This window comes from Corvus cornix, chromosome 3 (genome assembly GCF_000738735.6).
Source record: "Corvus cornix cornix isolate S_Up_H32 chromosome 3, ASM73873v5, whole genome shotgun sequence".
NCBI lineage: Eukaryota > Metazoa > Chordata > Aves > Passeriformes > Corvidae > Corvus > Corvus cornix.
This window is the reverse complement of record NC_047056.1, coordinates 31819652-31842542: the sequence shown is the minus strand read 5'-3', so window position 1 is coordinate 31842542 and position 22891 is coordinate 31819652. Positions and strand designations below refer to the sequence as shown.

Here is a 22891-nt window from a genome sequence, read left to right as displayed (position 1 = left end):
AGCATAGGTGAATGAGGCAATATGTGAAGAAAGCAGGTATAAGGAGATATTAGAGAGCTGTATTGACAATTACTTCTTTAGACTATTTATTACCTTTTTCTATTTCCTGCTGCATAGAAATCTAGTTGTATTGTCAGAACTCTGCTGTGATGCTATTACAGCTTGTCCTTCAAAGGACATTTTTATTATTTTCACTAAGAGCTTTTGGCTGGTGTTCCTATCTTTGACCCAGTCTAGAGCAGTTTAGTGGCTAATACCTATCTCCAAAATTGCAGCGTTCTTATTTTCTTTTTTCTTTTTCCCCCAAGGAATAGGGCACTGGAAGAAGATACGTTGCTCTTGGAAATGTGCAGATCTCACAGCATGCATTTATCATGGTGTAAAGTTTGCATTTTTGGACAAAAAAAATGTTTTGTTTGATTCTTTAACTGAGACAGGCTGCTTTTTCTCAGTTCCATCCAGTAAATCAGGACAGTCAGTGTTGCCCATTATGCTTATTCTGCTTGAAATTTATTACCTGTGCATCCAGTATTTACAAATAAATATCAGTGAAGCAAAAGGACATTTTGTCTCTTGCTTACCATTGCTGTGCACTGCTCACAGAGGGCCGGCTAAAGCTGGGCAGGAACATGGGTAATGTGGCTGCTCCCCTTGTGTCTTGTGTGTGCTCCTTACTCCTGTAATCCTGTTTGTGATTTACTGACTGAAAACAGCATGGGATCTATATATTTACCTTGCACTTGGAGCCAGAAAGTGGTCTCAGCTTGGCTAGTTTCTCTGGCTGCAGTGCTGATTCCCTGCTCAGAGGAACTAGGAAGTTGTTCCTGTTTGCCATACTTCTCCCACTGTTGTGCTCTGTTCTCACATGCATCAATGCATCATCTGCATTGTGTGTCTGTATTTAGTGTAGGAGAGGGCAAAATACATCAATGGCTTGCTGCATGTTTTTATTTGATTTCTGTTGACTGTAGCTATATGCTCATCACTCTGTTTCTGACCTCTGAAATTACAAATCTTGTCTCGTTTTTGATTTTTTGTTGATTTTTTTGAGTTGCTCTGAAAGTGCTGTAGAACAGGTTTCTCTGCTATTGAAATAATCAATAATAAATTGTAAATCTGTAAGTAATAATCCTGCAGAGCAAAATGATGCAATATTCTGTTTGAACAGATAAACGCAGTTCTTTCCAAAGCAGCATGGCATATTCAGGTAGCTGGATACCTGAGTATCTGCTGAATGCCAGGCTTAATGTGAATAGATTTCGACTGGATATTAGGAAGAAATTCTTTACTGTGAGGGTAGTGAGGCATTGGAACAGGTTGGCCCAGAGAAATCGTAGATGCACCATCCCTGGAAGTGTTCAAGGCCAGGTTGGATGGGGCACTGAGCAATCTGATCTAGTGAATGGCATCCGTGCCTGTAACAGGGGGATAGGAATTAGATGATCTTTATGGACATTTTCAATCCAGCCCATTCTATGTTTCTATTTTCTTCTCATCTTTTTTTTTTTTTAGTTGCTGTGGAAGTCCTGTGAACAGGTTTTCCTGCTGTTGGAGTAATCAATAATAGATTGGAAATCAATAAATAATAAGCCTACAGAGCAAAATTATGGAATATCCATTTTGAATGAATAAACTGACTTCTTTCCAAAGCAGCATGGCATATTCAGGTAGTTGGATCTCCAAAACCCAAAGGAAAATAGAAGGTTCTTTCTCCAGTAAAACTAACATCATTATCATTTGCTTTCTTTTTAATACTTGCCATACCACCACTATGTCTTAATTAAGAGTCATAGTTGTTGCAAAGAGAGTGTGATTGGTTCTGGTTTGTTACTGGTCCCTCAGATACTTGACAAATAATATCAGTGTACAGCATTATCAGACTTGAAAATTTTGGATGGGTTCTAAAAGTGTTCAGGGAACTGGAGGCATGTAGGAATTTGCTGCCAGAACACAAACTGTACACCACTGCACACAGGATAGAAAATCATCCATAAAAGTGTGTGCAAAAAAAGAGACAGCTTTTAAGACCCCTTCTGCTATCTTGAAGCAAATACTGTGGTGAATAGACAGTGCTGGTGACGTGTGCTTACACGAGCCCATGGCCTAGAGATAAGACTCAGTAGCCTAAAAGTTAAGCTGTTGAAATTTACAAAAATTGTTTGGGAGGATCTCCCAGAAACTGCATCACAAATAACTCACCTGGCAGTTGTCTTGCCTTTAAAAAAAAAAAAAATTAAAAAAATTAGTCACAGAGATTAAAATTGTTTCTAGGCACATCTCTATAAAGCCTGTTTGCGGTGATCTACCCAGTGGTAGTCTGAAATAACCAGTAAACTTACATGGATATAAAAAAAGCAGTAAATCCACCACTTTCCCAAAAATTTGATTTATGTTAGGCTGAAAGAAAACTTGTTCATTAAACCCCAGCTGAATCTCTATGGGGGAGCTAATGCAACACAGTCTATTCTGTCGTTTTCCACAAGAACTTGCTGGCAACTAATCTTGGTCAGTGATGTTAACAAATGGAGGCAGATTACTCTCAGAGGGATTTAGTTATTAGCATACCCCATCAGATCAATCTTTTTCAACTAAACAATTAAAATAACAACATTAAAATAATCCTAAAAGTGTTTTCCCAATATGTGATTCCACCCACACACACACACTTTGATATTGCACAGATGACAGTTCCCCTCTAGAAAAATGTCTTCCTTCAGAACTGCCTCAACTCCAAAAGGTTCCCAAATGGAGCCCAGTCACCTCCTGTTTGAAAGTTGGAATCCTTTCATGGAAAACTGGATTTAGTATTGTCCTGTGAAAGAGACACACAGTAAATCAGGCTGGAAATACCACGGCATAAATCTCCATGAGTTGGGGTAAGGAAGGACAATCATTTCAGTCATTCTATACAAGACAAATGACTCTGCAGTTCAGAATAAAATCTCATCTTTCTATACCCATAAGTCATCAAGCAGAACAAAACAGTCTGACAAAGCATTCCTTCCATATGAATGTGCAGCATTAATGTCATCACTAACCTTTTCAGATTTTGATATTGTCGTCATAAGCATCAAGGCCTGGTTTAGAAGTCATCATGCAGTCACCTTTCTTAACTTTTCTAAATAAACAGCAGCCATCAAAACAGTGAAATCATTGACATTTCCCTGGAACTGCTCAGTGGAAAACTATTAATCCTTGCATGAGGGAGGTGTATTGGGCAGGCAGTGCCTGCAAACAGAATTGTTAAGTGTGTCTTCAGAGAACTGTAGAAGTCATGAGAATCATGGTATTGGACAGGCAACTTTTTCTAATCAGTATGATGACTTATTAGGCATTTCTTTCAAATGTAGTGCTAGAGAACCTCTCAAGAAATAGCTGAGGAAATTCAGCCTGTTTAGCCTGGAGAAGAGATGACTGAGAGGGGAGCTCATCAATGTCTATGAGTATCTCAAGGGAGGTGCCAAGAGGATGTTTCCAGGCTCTGCTCAGTGGTGCCCAGCAATAGGACAGGAGGCAATGGGCAGAAACTGATGCACAGGAAGTTCCACCTGAACACGAGGAAGAGCTTCTTTACTGTGTGGGTGACCCAGCACTGGAACAGATTGCCACAACAGAGAGGCTGTGGAGTCTCCCTCAGTGGAGATACTCGAGAACTGTTTGGACACAATCCTGTGCCATGTGCTCTAGGATGACCCTGGTAGGAGGGAGGCTAGACTAGATGACCTCCAGTGGATGCTTCCAGCCTTACACAGTCTGCGATTGTGTGTTCCAAATTTTACTGTTAGAGTCCAGAGGCAGAAACATGATGTATTAATTCAATTACAAGTTTTCTTCCTAGGGGCCTATACCAGGACCAGATCTTTGCAGGAGACATTGCTTCCATGTTGAAGCAGCCAGAAGCCTATCAGTGATATATCACAATATATAGCCTATCAGATATCACAAATATCTCAGATGGTTACTCAGGAGAAAAGGACATAGAGCAACAGTGGATTTCTAGAATAGATTTTCATATTGGCCGGCCATTGTTCTGGGACTGCCTGTGTACCATTTTGCTGAATTGCCTTACCTATCTAAACTGCTTGGATTTCTAGCTTACCTCAAGGTCCTGTACACTGAATTTAATCAAGACTCAGTCAAAAATTAATTAGCATGCCTTTGGGCCTCTGCTTACACCAAGAAGATAGGCTTCTAATTCTGATCAGGTAGTCTGGCAAAGCTCAACAGTTATAGCAATAATTCATATGCAATGTCATTGTCCCAGTTTGTGTCCCCAGCATGCCTGCTACCAATCTCTATTCACTTTGCAAAAGGAAAACTCACTGTGTGTGTCAGTAATGTTATAAATAATGCATCCAATTAGTCAACTACATGCTGTTGCATTTCCCTGAAGGCCATGGATCCAAAAGCCCCAAAGAAACTGTGTGCTTTGAGAGAAATGTTTCGACATAAATATTGCCCTTACTCTGAGATCAGCCCTTTGCACTCTCCTCTCTCTGTTGTACAGCAGAACACATATGAAGGCTGCCTTTTGCAGTATTACATAGGATGAGAACAAATGCTAAGAGCTCGTGCTGTGATTTCCAGCTGCGTGAAGAGAATGCGAGATAAGGGCTGACAGGACAGGCTCTGGTGCAGGGAGGATGGAAAGAGGCTGCAGGAGCTACACGCACATGCGTGGTGAGGGACAGTCCAGGCTTTTCAGAAGCTAGCAGGATCTTCCACTTCACCTGTTCGTTTTGTTATGGTTCCACTGGAGAAGTGAATTTTTTAATGTCATGTGAATGATACCAAGACTGAAATGTGGTGCAGCTTGCCAGCAGTGAGATGGGAGGCCAACACAACGTGATCCTTTTCTTTCCAGCCTGCACTTTTCTTTGATAAAAGGAACAAAACAGTGTTTCAAAAGAGAAACAGAATCCAATTAGAATTCAAATTAATTAAATTTCCTGCAGTAAAACAAGAAATAAATCAAACATGATCCTGGAAAAATGTTTTCTTGCAGTTGCGAGCTTCCATTTCCCCTAAAGAAGACACTTTTGCTTGCTTTGAGGGGGTAATGAAACTGTAAACTGAAAAGTCATTTGAAAATGATAAATTAGGCTGTGATTATGCCAAGTGATATTAATTATGCTGATAGATTATATGGCAATGAATTTTTAACTGATTCAGTTCTGCCTTCTGGCTTGCTCTGACAATTAGCCATGTGTCAGGCTCGGTTTGTTAGCAAGCTTCAACAGCAGTAAAAAGCCCAAATTGCACTCAAAATCCTGTGGTAGGGTCTATGTAAACATCATCACAGAGTGGTCCATGGTTTAAGGAAACTATATTTGAATTTTTTGTACAAAAAAATTATTTTTGCTGAGTTTTTCATATCAATAGAGCAGGTGGCTGAAAAAGGAATATCATCATGGGGCCTCTTTCTAATGTGATGAGGACACAGGGGATTTCTGGTTTTCTGCTTTGAAGTTGCATTACTACCTCTTCATCACAAAATTCTTTTTAAACCACACCATTTTAAAACAAGCCCCCCTTCTGTCTGAGTGTCTAACTTGCTTTGCATCTCAGCAGCGGTACTTTTCAGCAGAAATTAAATGCTACGCCTATCTTTTTTTCTCAGCATGATTTTCTTAAGATCAGGGTGCTATGAAAAATAATGGTGAGGCTGAAGTGAAGTGGAAATTAGTAAAGCATCACTGCAGTTTTGCGTTCTTGGCCTATGGACCACTGAAAAAAGAAGGGAGCACAAAAATTAGCAGCTCCTCAAAGATCTTCTCTGCCTTATCATGGCAGCTTTTTGTCGTTAGGTAATACTAGTAAAAACAGCATAAGAAGTTGTAACTTCCTGGGACTTTTATTCTACAAGACCTACAGATCCAAATCTATCAAATGTACTTTCTAAAGGTGAAAATTATAGATCAGTGGACTGCTAGTGGCTGACAATTCAAATTTATCAGCTTCAATGGGGTATAGTCAGCCCGCTTATACCACTTCCTTTCCTTTGGTGAAGACGTGTCATGGCTTTATACTGACATTCGGTGCCAATTCTGGGTGCGCTCTATATCAAATGCATCACCTTTTCTTGGTCACATGCTAAGATTTATTTTCAGCACAGTGGATTGAGTGACAGTTTTCCATTTTCAGTGATGAGATTGAGTTCCGGGCTTAGGATGAGATTGCATTCTTTTGTCAAGTGGAAGGACTTCTTTTCTAGTTCATTAGAAGTTCTACCTGGTAATTAATTTCAATTTACTTAAAACCAGCATGATAGAAAATTAACCTTTAGCCTTAGATGACAGAAATATAAAACCTACACAGCTATAGGACCTAGGCCAGGCACAAGAGAGATCTAAGTGCAAGACTCACAAAGTGATCAATTGGAGAATGGTTGAGAGTTGAATGTAGGATTTTAAAAATACCATTGATTCAATGAAAGTGTATATGGAAAACAGGAAAGTTGCACAATTAAACAACGAAACAGTTACTCTCAAATTTAATGTGTTTGAATTCTCTAAGTAATATTCAAAAGCAGTTTGTGGTTGTCAAAATAACAGGGAATTCAAGTAAGAACATTTATTATGCCCTAGATGATTTCTGACATCCAAAGATGCTGTTAATTTAGATTTATTCACTTTCTGATAGTTTAAGCTAGACAGAGTTTTATTAACTTTCTGGGGAAACACTGCTTTCCCATTTGTATTAATGTTTTCTATTTAGTATTTCCCAATATGAGTGTAGCTCCCATTTTCTTAGCAACGAAAAGAAAAAGTGGAATTTGGAGCAGAAGCAGGACTGTGCTGCATTTGGATTTCACTGCATTACTTTTGATTTTAACATAACAAAGTGTGAAGTCTCTGTACTGTATTACCAGCCAAGCACAGAAGGAGGGTTTTTGTCTCAGGAATGTAAGGGTAGGTTGCAGTTTCTAGTGAAGTGTTAGCTGAGACACATGCTTTTGCTGTTGTGGTGGACTGTAATACTTGCAGAGGTCTTGTGAGAGAGGGGCCAGGCAGTGCTACAGCCTTCTCAGTCTCTTCAGCATCAGGTTGCACATCTGGTTTACATCAAAATGACAGCTGCCTGAATGGGGTCGTACACTGAGGGCATTTGTGATTAGCACTACCCCTGTCAGCCTTTTCCAGCAAAGTGTGCTACAACAGTCACAGCACACAACTCTGCACAAAGAAACACTTTTACCTTTCTCGCATCTCTGACTCTCTCCCTCCTGTTGATGGTCACTCCCATCAGAATGCCCTTCTCCTCATGCACTGCTGCCCCAGGCCACCACTCGCCTGTCACCTGTGCCTGGCATGGGATGGACACAGCAGGTTTTGGTAAAGAGAGGTAAAGAATAGCTGCACAGAGGCAGCCTTCAGTGGTGCTGTGTGTGATTGGGAAATACTCACTCAGTATTAAAGGATACCACATGTAAACATAAGGGAGGTCTGCAGTAGGGATTGGGTAATCCTGATAATGAAGAAGAAAGTATGTTTGGAGCGCAGGCTAACCGGGTAATTGGAGCATATTTTATGAAAAGATGAGAGTACCACTCGAAATATCTATGGTTTGTGTTAAGCTGATAATGAATATGTTGTATATTATTTTTCTTTTGAAGCTAGTGAAATCTTAGGTCCTTTTAGGCTTTAGTAATTGATTTATCAGTATAGAGTGCTTTTTGTTACTCCATTAGTTCACCCTGTTTTGATTCTGGCTTTGCTCAGTCATTCATTTAGGAACTCGTCATTAACAAAATCAGAGGCTCGAATGCACAAATATAAATACATTTTCAAACACAGACAAATGACAGATGCATGTACTGTCCTATATACCAGAAGTCTACTCAGTAAATTTTGTGTGCAATAGGCTACCTGTAGTTAATCCAGAGTTTCTGTAGCACAGGCAATGGATTCCTGGCACCTGCCAGTGGCCAGACCTTTTGGGCAAGTGGCAGTTCATGCCTGAGGAGAGCTGCCTGTTGTTTACAGGATCAGTTTCAAGTGTGAAAAACGGCTAAAAACTTTTTCTTTAAACAAGGGCTTTTCTAAAGCTTCCTGCTACATTTGCCACGACTCAGATATTGCAAGCTGTGAACCAGATTGTGTCACTGTTATGTGACCTTGCCTACACAGTGGGGTTGTCTCTCAGAGGTAAATATAAAATAAGGTAACTATAAAATGTAATGTCTCGTCTGCACAGTGGAGGGTCGGGACACATCGTACACCCTCTCTGGCCTGCAACCCAAACGTACCTGGAAAGTCCTGCTAACACTGTTTCTCAGTTTGGGAAACTTACAGTGTTCTGTGTCCACAACTTGGATTGTTCAGGTTCTTTTCCCATGTTTTTTCCTCCTTTTTGCATAGGATGCCTATGAATGTACATGGGGAAAAAATGGGCAAAAATTCCTGTTTGTGAAATGCTGCTTTTTGTCCAATCTAGTAAGGAATTCCTCCTCTTGTCATAAAAATTGCTGTTTTTCTTTCTAGGCCGTATTTATTACTTTTCATAGCTTAACTGAGTTCTGTAGTTAAGACTATCATTGTACAGTGGGAGGAAGCTACATTTCTTGAGCCAAGTGTAATTACACACTTTTCTGATACTTTAAGAAAGCCCTTATTGGCAAGAAAGTCCAACAGTAATTTGGTAGTCTTTAACAGTTGCTCTGCACAAATGTAAATGGCATGGGGAAAAACAAGGAATACCAGCTCCTATATTTTTCATTCTTAGATTAGAGCATGCATGGTAGTTCTTACCAAAGAGGGGAAGAAACCTGCTTAAGAGAGGACACAAAATTCTCTATGCAGATAACCATTCCTTTCCCCAGTCCCTGGCACATGCCCTGGAAATGTCACTCACAAGCATCTGTACAACTTTACCATGCAAACATTTCAGTTCCATTTTGAGCTAATCAAATTTGTGACTCTATATTTTCATTTCACATTTATCTTCCTTAATTTTATTAAGGTTTTGATTTTTTGAGATCTCCTTCACTTTAATTTTTCTGTGACATTTTCATTACTGTATTAATTGCTCTTAAAACTCAGGATGAAGAAATAATTCCTTGCCTTAAGAGCTCTTCCCTGAAGGATTTTACCTTAACAGGTACCTCAAACGATGCTTAGCAGCAAGTTTCCGTGATAACAAGCCAGGGAGCAACACTCAGATTTTTATTCTTACAATATAGATGTTTTTTCTGCTTATCTTCTGAGAAAAAAAAAAAAAAAGTCTGTAATGACAGCAGCTCTCAAATGGAAGAAAGTCTTTTCCCTTATCTAGGTGTCATACCACTTCATACTGAATCTGTCACTAGCACATCCTTGCTGCTTCCTATGCCTCCAGGATTATAGGCTTCATGATTAATAGGAAGAAGAGAAGTTTCTCCTCACCTCAGAGTATGGGAGTAAAACTAGGCTCCATGTAGAAGGTGCTTCTGAAACAGGGGGGTTTTTGTCTCCAAACTTATTGAGCCTGTTACACAAGAAAGTAGACTGGTGGGGGTTTTTACTGCATATGTGTATTGTTTGCATTTCAAGGGGATGTATCATACCTAAGCTGAGAGGGTCACAAACTGACAGGCTGACATCTAAACTGGTTTCTTAAGGAAATCTGTTTGCACAACAAGCATCAGAGTCGCTGTCTGCCCTCTTCCTATAGCTTTGAATCTACTGGTCAGGTTGAGTCAAATTTGAACTTAAGTTTATAAAGGCTTAATGAAAACAGGCAGCTGGGAAAAGAGGATGTCTGTGTTTTCCCAGCGAGGGAAAGGAGCCCTGCCTCTATCGTGTAGCAGGGAATCCCCATGGGGGAAAGCTCTTATCACAGCTTCAGAAGCAGGAAAAGCTTTGATCGGTGCTTTGAGAAGCCAGCTGCAAGACGCAACACCTTGGGAAGGCAGGGTTCATTACTGCGCTGTAAACACATCTCTGGGTGGCTTCACTCCAGCCCGTGGTTGGAGCGTATTCCCTGCGGGCGGTGAGCGGCCGCGGCTCCCGCAGGAGCCGCTGCCACGGGAGGGAGGGCCAGCTCCCTGTGCTCCCCGTGTGCTCCTGGTCGTGGGAGAGGCTGGCGCTAAGGCGTGGCTAATGCTTCTGTTGGCACTCAGGCTAGGTGGTGACCTGTAAAGATGGCATTTAACAAAACCCATCAGTGCCCCATGCCTCCTCCCTATCTCTGTGCATGAGGAACCACTTAGGCAGAAGGGCAATCCCTTAATTCACAGGGAGGGGACACACTGCAGGCACTCCTGTTGCGAGGAGAGCTGCTCATGCAGATGCAATCCTGGCAGCTTCTCGTGTGCAGTGAGGACACTTTTATCTTTACTTTCAGTAGAAGGGATAAAGTGGAATAGTAATAATGGGACTGATAAATGAAAGGAAAACTGTAACCACATAATTATGTCAGAATCAACTAACAGCCATGAAAAGCCGATTAAACCACATTATGCAGATAGATGTAACAGAGTACTATTAACAAGTCCTCTGCAATGGCATGCCTGGCAATTAAGAGAGCTGTATTGGCAGCACACAGTGAAAACAGTGATAATGTATAGTTAAAAATATTTGGAGACAAACAGTGCCCAGACTACAGGGACAGCCTAGAGCTGAATACAGGAGCATCTTCAAAGATACCAGCACTCAGGGGAAAAATTAAAGATATTATTCCAAACAGACTCTTCAGCTAGGATGTTGGTCATATTTATATTTAGCATCAAAATTAATATACTGGCTTATCCAGAAATGAAAGGCTTCAGTGCAGTATGTCTGTTTTTTCCAACTATCTGCAAATTTCAATTTAATCTGTGCAGGATAAAAGATTAAAGAAGCTTGCAGAGATATTCTGAATTAGGCAGTAATAATATTAGGTGGTGTTCCTGTGGTTGCAGCTATTTGGCAAATATTTAGGAATGAGATAGCTCAGTGTTGTGTATTCTTAGGTATGTGGTATTTCCAGGTTGGGGACCTGAAGAATGTGTCACCCATCAAATTTCCTTCTCACTGGAGTATTGGTATTTGTCATTTCTGCTCACCCACCACAGAAAGAGTCAAGGTTCAATTCTCTCCTTTGCTTTCCCTGTGCCCACTCCTGCAGAGTGGTTCTCATCTGCAGTCAGGGAGAATTGCACTGGAACAAGCGCTGAGATATCGTCAGTGCGCGGTTCAGAGTTCCCACAGGCTTTACAGAAAGATACGCTTTTACCAGGAACCGTGTGACTGTGGAGGTCTCATCTGAGGGAATTACATCAGTGGGAATATTTTGGTGTGAAAGGGTAATAAGCATGCTGGAGAGTTCATATTACCCCTATTTTCTTCATAAGGCTGGGCAGACTTCTCAGGCATGCTACCAAGAGAGCTTGTCTGCAGAAACCCAGCACAGATCCTTTAAATATGTATCCTACATATGGTTTTCCAACAGATACATGCAGATTTTCTTCTTGCTTTGTTTTAGGAAATGGCTGAACTATTGTGAAATGCAGGTAACGAGAGGTCAATAGCATCCAGGCCCACACCAGTCCTTTCTTGAGCTGTTCTAAAGCAAAGGAAGGGAAGAGAGTGAGCATGTGGTTACACTTTGGTTACAAAAGCCAAACAATACCTTCAAAATTAAATTCTGTCAACAACTTAGGTACTACGGATGTACAATTAATGAAATCTCTGCCAAAACAAGATTTATGATGATCAGGAGACATGCCTTGACTTAAATGAGAAGTGGAATTGTGCCTGTTGAAGGCTAAAGAATTTAATTGTACTCTGCTGTCTGTATTTACTTGGACTATTTTTCCTCATAATTTATATGTGAGAATGTTGATGCTTACAGAGTACTTACTTTCTGTGGGAGAAAAGTATCATTATCTCCCTTTTAACATGTGAAGAAACCAGGGTACTCAAGGTGAAGTTTTTGCATTCTTGCTGCATACATCCATAGATCCATCAGCAAAAACATCACTAATGATCCAACTTTTAATTTCACAGATGAAGGAACTTGGTGTCATTGTATACAACTGTAGCTGCCTTGTCCTGGATTTACAAAGGATATTTGCCCTGTATAGCTCATTAAGGTACAAGAATAAAATACCTCCAAGTTGGTCTAAGAGACTCTATGGAGTGTACGATACTCAAAATAAGCTGACGCTGCAGCTGAACGAGACGAAATCGGAAGCTTTTGTGTCGGTAAGTTCTGAAATTAGTTCCAGAGTGGAGGGGAAGGGAAGAAACTTACTTAACCCACAATATCTTTGGAAGACCTGGAAATTTGACAAATCACTATATTGTTTTTTAATTCTGATTTCTATGACATGCAGTTTGCCAGGACTGAAGATGCTGCTGGATTTCATTTGAGCATTATTCAAGTTCCCTTTCTCTGTAATGTTCAACACTTTCCCACTCATGTTCAGAAAACAATACAGAGACCCCTCAAATCAGATTCTTTTACTTACATTAATAAGTAGAACATGAATGCCTTGAGAGTAAAGGAACCATTAATCTGACATAGAAAATGATACAGAATAAGCTTGGTATCAGAGCTTGCATTTTTATCAATGTAATTTAAAAGGATTCACACTGTTGCAAAGCATTCGTACTTCTGTACAAGATCATCTACTTCAACTTACGAATGACATTTTAAAACTTCTAAAACTCAAGCAGTGATCCCCATGGAAGCACTGTCTGTGCATGTATTTTTAATGGAAAGAAATGGAGCAGTCCTCCATCTCAGCAGCTATGTAGCAAAACTGGAAAAAAGTACCCAGTGAGATAGAGATGTTGGAAGATGAGGAGTATCATTCATTTTGGGAGTAATTATGTGAGTGTAAACTACCTCTTCGAAATTGGGAATATAACAAAGTTGCTAAGAGTTATTTTCCGTTCTCTATAAAACAAGGGGAAAACCCCCATTGCTTTATAGCCTCGTTATGTCTAAAACAACACAAGGCACGTAGCCCACTGTTAAGTTGTACAGCCACTGGCACCAGACAGTGCAGATGAGTGGTGATACAGAGCAGGCTTCCCCTTTACCTGCTGGGAGCCAGGCAATGTTTTGCTGTGCAGGATTTTTCATACTCCTACAGTCAGTGGAGAGACAGAGAACTATTTTGGAGTGAAAATGTGGAAGTGCCTAAGACAGCCAAAATTAATAGTGGTTTGGAAAAATGGACACTTCCATTGATTCTGGAGAACCTTAAGGACTAGGTGAAATGAGAGATGGACTTTTGGACAGTTAGATAATGCACTGAAAAATTAAATCCTACTCCTTTCTAAGAAATCTGTAAGAAATGGAGAAATCCTGCTGAGAGTTGGTCCTGGAGGGAAAGACAGAATGGAAAGCTGGTTAAGGCCTAGTTTAAGGAATCTGGGACCCTAGACAAAGGCAGATGGAGAGAGACTCTACAGAAACTTCTTACTTTCAGTTTGCAGTGTTCACTTCCTCTCTGTGATTTTTCCTTTCCTATGGGCAAGGAAGCCTCTTCTCTTGAAATTTCACTTCAGAAAAAAAAGGAAGGACTCAGTGGTATTCAGAAGCTCATATCACTGAAGTCCAACTCCAAGAGCTACCTGAATTTGTATCCACAACCACTTGGGCTCGTTCTTCCTTCCTGAAAACAGGCTCTTCAATAAATTTCTCACCTACTAGAAAATTCTCAGTGTTTGCCAGCATGACCTTCTGAAGTGCAGTCTTGGAGTTGGCTTGGGACTGACTAGGTGGAGCAAGTGTTAATGCTGCTGTGTGTTCCTGAACTAATGATCAGAAGGACGTTCCCAGGAGCCAGGCAGTTCCCTTGCTGCCATGGCAGTCCTGCCTGGGGCAGAGACAGGCTGCTGCCTCCCTGTGGGTTCGGGATAGCACATCCCCGAGTAGGGGCATGGAATGATGCTCTTCCCAGACAGAATAAAGGCCTGTTTCTGGTAGGTGAAGACGAGGAACAAGTGGGTACTTGATCAGAACAGCAAGTGCTACACAACATGGAGACAAGTCCTAGACCAGTCCAGGACTTGCAGGACAGGGATCAGCTGTGCCACAGAGTAACAAGTGGAATGTTGAAGCCCAATGCTACAGAGAGAATTTTTGCTGAAATTTTCCTTCTAATTATCTTCAAGAAGTCTTTCACTTTCTGATATTTATATTGAATGTATCTGAAAAATACAATGCATAAGAATTTCTTTCTTCAGCTGTTCTGTAACTTAAAAATTCAAGAGAATAATACAAGTGTTAAGAATAACATCTTGGTGCAATAACCTCCAAAAAGTTTCAGATAATTGACATAAATTATATTTAATTATTTAACTACCTTTAAATTACTTTGCACTTTTTTATTGAGTCAAAATTCATTTTTTTGGAAACATATTTCAATGTTAGTGCTATATAAAACAAACGTAATACACAGTCATTGAATTTTTTTGTTACACTTGGGAATCATGGCTTAGTGTTGCTTAGCAACAAACTCATCTTCCAGACTGGCTGATAAAGTGTAAGAGGTTTAGGTTTTTTAGTGTTCAGGAATGGATCTGGAATATTGGTCTTGAAATCTTGCTACGGTTAATTTTCTAATATTTTCTGTACTTAGTTGTAGTAAATCCTTAAGAACACCAGTCAGTAATAAGAAACCACTGTGACAGGCAGTGTATTGAAATTAAGGAAGACTAATAAAACCCCTGGGATCTGTCCCTAAAGGAAACACACCCATCTGGCTCTCAGCTGCAACCCAAGCAAGTAATGAAGGTGAGAAGGTGATAGAGTGACAGGAAAACACCTGTTCAGCTGGGTTAAAGTGCCTTCAACAACTGCTGCCCCAGGAATGGTGGTGTTGCCTGCAAGCAACTTGAAAGGGGAGGTTCACTTTTCTCTCCCTGCTTGTGCAGGACAGTAGAAAGTCCTGGGCACATCTGCCACAGACGAGCAATTTCCGCTGGCTTCCCCTTGCCTTCGACAGCCCCAGACGGAAGGCAGAAAAGCTGAGATCTGGGCTTGCCACTTACCAGCTCAGTGCTGGGTAGTTTATACCTGAAGCTGTGTTTGTTTTAAAGATAAGTTTCTTGCAAAACTGCAGTATCTCCCTGCAACTGACATAAACCACTTCATTCCTGCTTACAAGTGATCCATCAGGCTCCTGTGGCAATAACATATGAACACTCCATCTTATAAGAACCCGTCCTGGGGCTCTTTGGAACAAAGTTCTCTGAAAGGTAACTTCAATTACAGCTTCTTTGATGACAGCAGATGTTTTGAAGTCTGTGTCTTCTGCATTTTACCCACAGTTACATCTAAATGGTGGGGCTTTTGAGGGGCAAGTAAGCAAATAGCTCTCCTTTGTAGCTTTGAGTATTCTAGCAGGACAGCTGAAGGCATTAGTTAATAATCTCTACTAAAATAATGGATACTACTTATCATCTCAAGAAGACTGAGGGAGAGAGAAAATAAATCAATTATTTTTAATGCCATACTTGAACTTCTCCTTTCACAGAATTCACCTAAACTCTTCTGCCCCAAGGACAGAGTCCTGGATATTGAAGCTATCTACAGTGTTATTGACGATGCCAAACAGTTTGTGTACATTGCTGTCATGGACTACTTGCCCATTGTCATCGACACCAACGCCAAACGGTGAGTGTCCAAGTCCAGGACTAGCTGGTTACCGTAATGCCACTAGGGTCTGCTGGAGAACATGAACCCACAGGAGATCACTTACTACTGTGCACCCATTTCTTGGGGCCCAGTTCTGCTCTTATTGCAATCAGTGAGAGTCCTGCCATTGATGTAAATGGGAGCAGAATTGGGACCTAAGAAGACATTTCCAGTTCTGGGTCCTAAACTTTGGATCTGCCTGTTGAAGGAGATCAGAAATTTCCTAGTCTGACCATCTGCAAGTGACTGGGACCCAGGAATATAGCAGTCTGCTTATACATTAATCCTATTTCTTACACTATTATATTGACTATCCTGAGACCACAGAGTGTGTGTGTGTGTGTGTTAAGAGAGAAATAATATGTTGTGACTTGTATACAGTGTGGGAAATGTCATTATCTTATTGGCATACACATATAAATGAAAATTCCCAATTCAGCATAGATAACATTTGAATTATATCACATTTTGGTTAATTGAGAGTTGCTAAAACCAAACGAAACCACATAATTTTTAAACAGCCAGTTTGGATGGACCGTTAAAAAACACTCATGGCCCAAAACTGGAGCCAGAGTGCATCAAAACCATCCAACTCAGGAGGCAGGTATCCACTGGTCCCTCCTAGTCTTGATAGCGCTCAGAATGAATTTAGAATCTAGCAAAGCCTGCCATTCCATCTATGCACTTTATTTGAACACAGTTAAGCCAAACAAGGCATGTGATTATGTACTTTTTCTGCTTAGAGCTGTTCTGCTCAATTTTTTCAAAAAATAATTATCATACAACTGATACCAAGCATAAACTGTTTTAAGTCTGTGAGAGAGTTTTTCCAATAAACTCCTTGTGTACAGCCTCCATTACAGGGAAAGAATCATGGGCAGTGCTGCAGGAACCTCAGTTTCACAATACGTATCCCTCCTATTTCGCCTGTATGTTGGAAAGGATGTTAGTATGTAGAAGCACTACAGTGTTGCAATTTATGTTAATCTCCTGTACTCCTCCTTACTTTATTCTCATGCTGGAAGAATTCAGCAGTCTGCTGGACTAGGGAGGTCCACGGAAGGCACCTACATGAATTCTTCAGTGCTTTTCCTACAGCATGGCTTTGTGTTTGAGGCACTGCCCCAGCTTCTCTACCTTGCCAGCTCCCAGTTCCTGCTTCTAAATTATTTTCTGGCACAGTGGAGCTCACATTTCATTAGCCCAGATGCTTTGATGCTGCTGGAATGTAGAAAACATGCATTTTTCTTTGTTTAATTCTGCCTGCCCTGACTTGCTCCCACCAAATGTCAGGAATACAAACCTAGCTATCAATTGTGAGAATAGCTCCGTGGAACCCACCATCCCATTCCTGGCAGAATTTCTGCAACCCTCCTCAGGAAAACACATAGCATCCTCCTTAAGCGACCCATCTCATCTGCTGCTCCCGAAGGACGCAGGCACTCTGCACAGCAGCTCCCAGTTCCCCACGGAGGAAATTACGGAGGGCATTCCAGTCCCCAGCCTGCACGGTCCCAATGCATTGGGGTTAAACAAAGGATGTCAGCCAGGGAGAGATCCAGTGTTCCAGCTCCCTGTGCACGATCTGTGACAGCGCTGTGTCGCCGTGCCTGGGCTGGCCAGCAGCGCCCTCTGGCTGCGGCTCTCGGGCACGGGAGCGGCTCTCCCAAATTTAAGGTTCTCCGCAAATACTGTCTTCTTTTTCCACAGGTACTGGCCATATTTAGATGGGAAGATAAGAGAAGCATTAGTTTTACGAAGTATTAAAGTACGGCTTCTCATAAGTTTCTCAAGAGACACAGATCCCCTTACTTTTAACTTCGTTTCATCTCTGAAAGCTATTTGCACTGAAGTTCCAAGCTGTAGTTTGAAAGTTGTAAGTATAATCCATATTCCTTTGAAATATAAGATATTCCCCACGCCCCAGAAAAAAAAGAATCAAGAAAACTTAACAACTGAGAATTGTTCTCTGTTAGTATCAAAGTCTTTAAATTTAATTGAATATCAGAAAATGTAATATATTGAACATAATTCACTCCTAGTAGTAACAGAATTCAAAATTAAGACAGAAAAATACAGTGGTACCAAAAGGCAGTCGGTGTGATGGAGAGCCCATTGTAAAACACCACATGTGGTCTTTCACAGCAAAGCCAACAGAGTGAACTGTGGCCATGGGTCATGTTTATATTGTGAGATGAGTAAATCTGACAGCACAAAAATATGGTTTAGTCTGCATTCATGTAACCTTACTGTTAACCTGTGTAAGCATCTACTTGCCCTTCAGTCAAGTGCGAAGTACAAGAAAAAATAATGAAGACTTTAAATTTTTAAAATTTAGAGTACAAATTCAAAATTGAGAAGACTAGAAACACCACTCTGGGGCCACATTAGACATGCAGGAGCGGAAAGTGAGAATACTATACTAATGTATTAGAGAACAGAATATATGGTAAAGTGCTACTTTCAGTGTGATACAGTTCCTTTTATAAAGTTGAGGCACACTGGAAATCAGCCACCTTGGATCTTGGGGGTTTTTTTGTGGGTCTTTCTGGTTTTGTTTTGTTTTTCCAGGTAACAGTTCTAAATAATCTGCTGAATTATTTTGATTTCCTAAATTGACAATCCCGTAAAATCCTTCTGGCTTTTTGAAAATTGACAACAATTCTAAAAAGGAAGTACTATTTGTTATACACACAGTAAGTGGTATTACGCATAGCTAGAAATAAGGTTTTTTGTTATAATGTATGTTGTTATTGTAAGTTTCCTCTGTAAAAAAACAGCATAAAGTGTAGTTTTACGTAAAAAAAACCCCATACATAGTTGACTCCATTTAAGCCACTTCATTTCTGAGTAACTTCTAGCTTGGTCCATATTTATCATCAAAATTCTATTTATGTATTCAGAAATTTTTTTTCAAGTGGTACCTAATACTTATATCCATTGCCATCTATTTACAGCAGGTAAAATCTTTTGTACAGAATTTATCTTGTCATGAACTAAATGATAAAAAACCTACTTGTCGACCTATCTGTCCTAGGTAAATAGTCCAGCTAGAGTTTCTGCAGTTAGAAAATACAAAAACAAGTTCCAGTAAAAAAATCAGCTGTAGAGAGTTGTAAAGGTACAACAATAAGTCAGTTCCCTCTATGCTGTGCATCGCATTTCCCGGTCTGGGTGAGCCACTGCCTTAAATAAACCTTGGTACAAGTGATAAGCCAGCGTTGGAGTTCGCAGGTATCAATTTGATTTTGACTGAAAACTGTGCCATAGGCTACATCTCAATACTCTTTTAATTCAAAAAGCATGTCAGATGAGCAACTTCTTTTTAAAGCTGCATTTCTTTTGTATTCATCTGTTATAGCCAGGTTCAAAATGAAAAAAAACTCTGTGTGTGTATGGAGGAGAAAGAATAGGTTAACAAGGTAAAAACTAGATTACCTATTGAACTATTGAAAATTCTCCTTTTCCCTCTTAGTTCTGCTTTGGCTATGAGAAGATTAACCTCAGTACACAAAATACTGTCTTGCAGATGTGTATTGTGTGGGTTTATATATAAAACCATTGAAATTTTAAGAGAAACCTGTTACAAATTCTGATTGAAATTTTATTTAAAATTGCTAGGCTGCTGCAATACCTCTCTATGTTCTGACCAAAATGCCACACACACCTGCACCACATGACCTCCTATCCCCCTGTTGTTCTGTTCTTTTGGGGAGTAAGTCCAAGTCCTACAAAGCATACTCAATAACTTCTTATTTTTCATTTAGCTTTTCATCCCTGTGATATACCTGGATTGTTTTCCGTTTTTTGTTGTTTTTTTTTTTTTTTGTTCTTATCCCTATGGAAAGACCAGTTTGGCTTGAAAGTTTCCAGTGAGTGCCAATGGCTGGCTGCAGCTGCAGGGTACACTGGTTTGCCAATGGTCTTCCTGGAGAAGGAGATGCAGATGTAATTTCTCTGTTAGATGTGAATCTCCTCCTAATTTCTTCTGGTCTCTGACCAGGCAAATAGAAGTTTTGGTATTGTCCAACTGCAAGTGTGGAGTTAGAAGGAGGGCACTGTAACCCTGTTACACCTGGCAGGGTCCTGATCAAAGCCAGCCACCAACTGCTGCATGTGAAGTTTTCAGTCTGCTGTGGAGGGCAGGGATGGCAGGGACTGCAGGGCATGATTTCCTAGCTGTGAACACTGAGTTGTAACGGTATATAGAAGTGGGGTGTTTTCTCTTTTGCCAAAAAACATTGAAAATACTGGGCAACTAACAAGGTCAATGAAGTTAGAAAACAGTCCCTCATTATGCATTTTCTGAATCTCAGAGTCTCATTCACATAAGCATTAATAATTACTGGATTCAACTGAAACTGTTTTGAGATTGCAAACTCAATACAAGTACTCTGAAGAAAATGATCCCTGGGAAGAACTTGCACGTAGAAAGCTGTTTGAGGACTAAATGCTATAAGCACACAGCCAAAGGGCAAAGAGTGACCTACGGGATGCTCTGTCCTGTGCACTGAACCACATGTGGTCATGAAATTAAAGCTTGAATCAGAAAGGGCAGACTCAAGGTGAAGAGCTCACCATTGTGTTTCTTGGGACCTTAAATCCTGTATTCCCTAAGTTTTGTACTTGACCCTGTAAATGCATCTTGAGTGCATGAATGCCTGGTGTAACTCTCAAAGGAGCAGCAGGAAGGGGCCAGCTCTGCTTGGTGCTGAACAGAGAAAGGTGTGTGCTTTTAAAGGGCCTGCAGAAGTTATGACCTAGAACTAAACTGTCTGTAGACAACTGGAAAACACAAAGGAGTGGCATGGAACAGACATCTATCTACAGCACAAGGTATTCTTGAGCCTCCACATGAAGCTATTTTTGAGCTGTGCAGGTGTATTCTTGCTCGTTTTTGTCTGGTACTGATCAGACAAGGAGTGCATATAGCTCTAAAATGATAAATAAATAAATAAGTAAATTAAACTTGTTCATACTTCACCCTCCAGGGTAGAACAGATGCATTCTCCTCTTGTTGCCTGGAAAATTTGATCTCTCCATGTCAAATTAATGCTGAGAAGCTTCTAAGTTTCTGAAATGTCAAGTTTCCTGTTGGGAGCTATGCAATGTGTGATTGCAGAGGTATTAATTCAGCTGTTGCTGTGTCTGCCAATCCCGATCCTGAAGCAGACTTCAAACCCCAGTGGCCCTTGAAAAATGAGGAAATGAGCTAAACACAAGTTCCTGGCTCTTACCATGCAGAACAGAAAGATGGGGGTTTTTGTTCATTTCACAGCCTTTACTACCTGGCACTGTATTGCTTTTAGCATGAAGTAGCCATATACTTTGTATAGTTCAGAATGGCAAAGCAGGACTATCACAAACTATGAAAATTTCATTAGAAATACATTTTATTAAAGTTAATGCTTGGCATTTTATTAGTTACTGCTTGGCAGTAAAAACTCAAGCTGTTCTGTAGCGCCAACTCATTTTCAATAAAGATTAGAGAACAGACTGTATTTTTTTTGTCTCTTGTAGAGCAATTCTCATTAACCTGTGCTTCCTTCTATTTTATGGCAGAAATTCTTTGACCTTGAGGAAGAGAGTGCCTGCTTTCTTAAAGAACAGAAGAACACTTCCCTTCCCAAATTGAATCGTAACAAATACATGGTGACTGATGGAGCTGCATATATTGGTAAGTAACCACATCTCAAGAAATTCGAGTTTGTATCCAAAGGCCTTTTGTCTATAGCTGATAATGTTTTTTAAGTGAAGATAATAGTTCATTTCTCGGGGAATCTGGATGATGACTGAGCTTTGAGCCTCTTCTCAGTTAAAACTTTTTCTTCCCCTACGAATCAGTTTCCCAAGACCAACATTCTGTTTTCAGTATCTTAAAACACAAATATAACACAATTTATGAAGCAGGTATATTAATGTACATTATTAGCATATTCTCTTGGTTCTGCAAGCCAATGAAGATGGAGTGTTCTCCTTTCCCCATGTGATCACTAAAGCTATGGTCAATCCTGGCAAATACTGTACAGATGCCATTCATCCTCATCATCCAAAGTCTTATTCCATTTACTATAATGATATTTCAGACACTCTCCTAACATTAGGTACATATCTAACTGGTATTTTGGGTTGAAGATGTATTTAAGTAAAGGTGCTATATGGCACCTCACAAAAGTTCACTACCACTCAAATGCCTACTGATTGCAGGCTGAAAACTACCTTTGGAAAAATCTGAGTTGTGCATAAGCTTATGGGATCAGAAAACCACTATTGAATTCAAAAGCAACTCATGGCATTTTAAAAAGCCAGGAGAGAAGACATGCATTGTGGTCTGCTGCAGTTCGATGCTTTAGGGATCTTACAGATGCACTGCCAAGGGCTGACTGCCCGTGAGGGCAGAGGCAGTGAGGGAGGGCAAAGGCTGCAACCCAAAAGCAAGGCCCACACACATCAACAGTGGGACAATCCCAAGTTGTGTAGAGACACAACTAAAACCTACTCCGAACAGCCCACCCTGATGGGCTCGAAACACACACACCTCATAACCTATCCAAATCTTTTTTTTTACATCAAATACTGCAGCTCATTCCTCCCTCATCTCCAGAAGGTTTTATGATACCCACCTGCCCCTCCCAGAAATAGTTTTTTTCACTCCATTTTAAATTCTTTTACATAGCTAGATCAATTCTCAGTCCCTTGGAACTCATCTACACAGCTTAGATTCTTAGCCAAGTTGGGTTTTTTCTTTCCCATTGTCCTTGCATCCTCAGCTACATATAAATAAAAGAAATTATCAAAGCTCTGTGAAGTTAATACAAATGGATGCTAAGGACCTGGTATATCTTTTACTTGAAAGCATAGGAAAAAATGTCCTTTATGATGAGGCTTCAATTTATCATCCTTGACAGCTTTAGAATGCTTAACATTCCCTGCTGAAGTAACAGCCTTTTTTGTCCAAAATACTGCATGTCTTTTAAGTGTACAATTATATTATTAATATTAATTAAATTTTAGTTAATTAATTAAGTGTATAATTATATTAAAATACCTACAGTTTTAGTGAAATAAAAAGAAGTAACTGAAACACTTGGTTTACCTGTTTTCCATTAGTCCAATTACCCTTTTTGCCCTGCTATCCCCAGGATTCAATGTGCTAATTGGCTACATTAGATTTCGACAAAGGTGGTAATAACTGGCATAAACCAGTAACATCTATTTTTCTTAGAGAGTATCTATCAATGGGTAACTTGTAAAAGATCTATTAGTTTGGAACTTGAAA

General features: G+C 40.2%; 1 protein-coding gene across 4 annotated transcripts in view; it reads left to right on the top strand.

Moving 5' to 3' along the window:
- PLD5 (phospholipase D family member 5) overlaps positions 1–22891 on the top strand; it is a 183561-nt gene that overhangs the window by 149253 nt on the left and 11417 nt on the right. For all 4 annotated transcript variants that reach the window (XM_010391776.4, XM_010391778.4, XM_019281332.3 and 1 more), the window contains 4 exons: positions 11967–12164; positions 15452–15591; positions 17323–17488; positions 21175–21289. In XM_010391776.4, coding sequence (XP_010390078.1) covers positions 11967–12164; positions 15452–15591; positions 17323–17488; positions 21175–21289 — 619 coding nt within the window. The remainder of the gene's footprint in view (positions 1–11966; positions 12165–15451; positions 15592–17322; positions 17489–21174; positions 21290–22891) is intronic.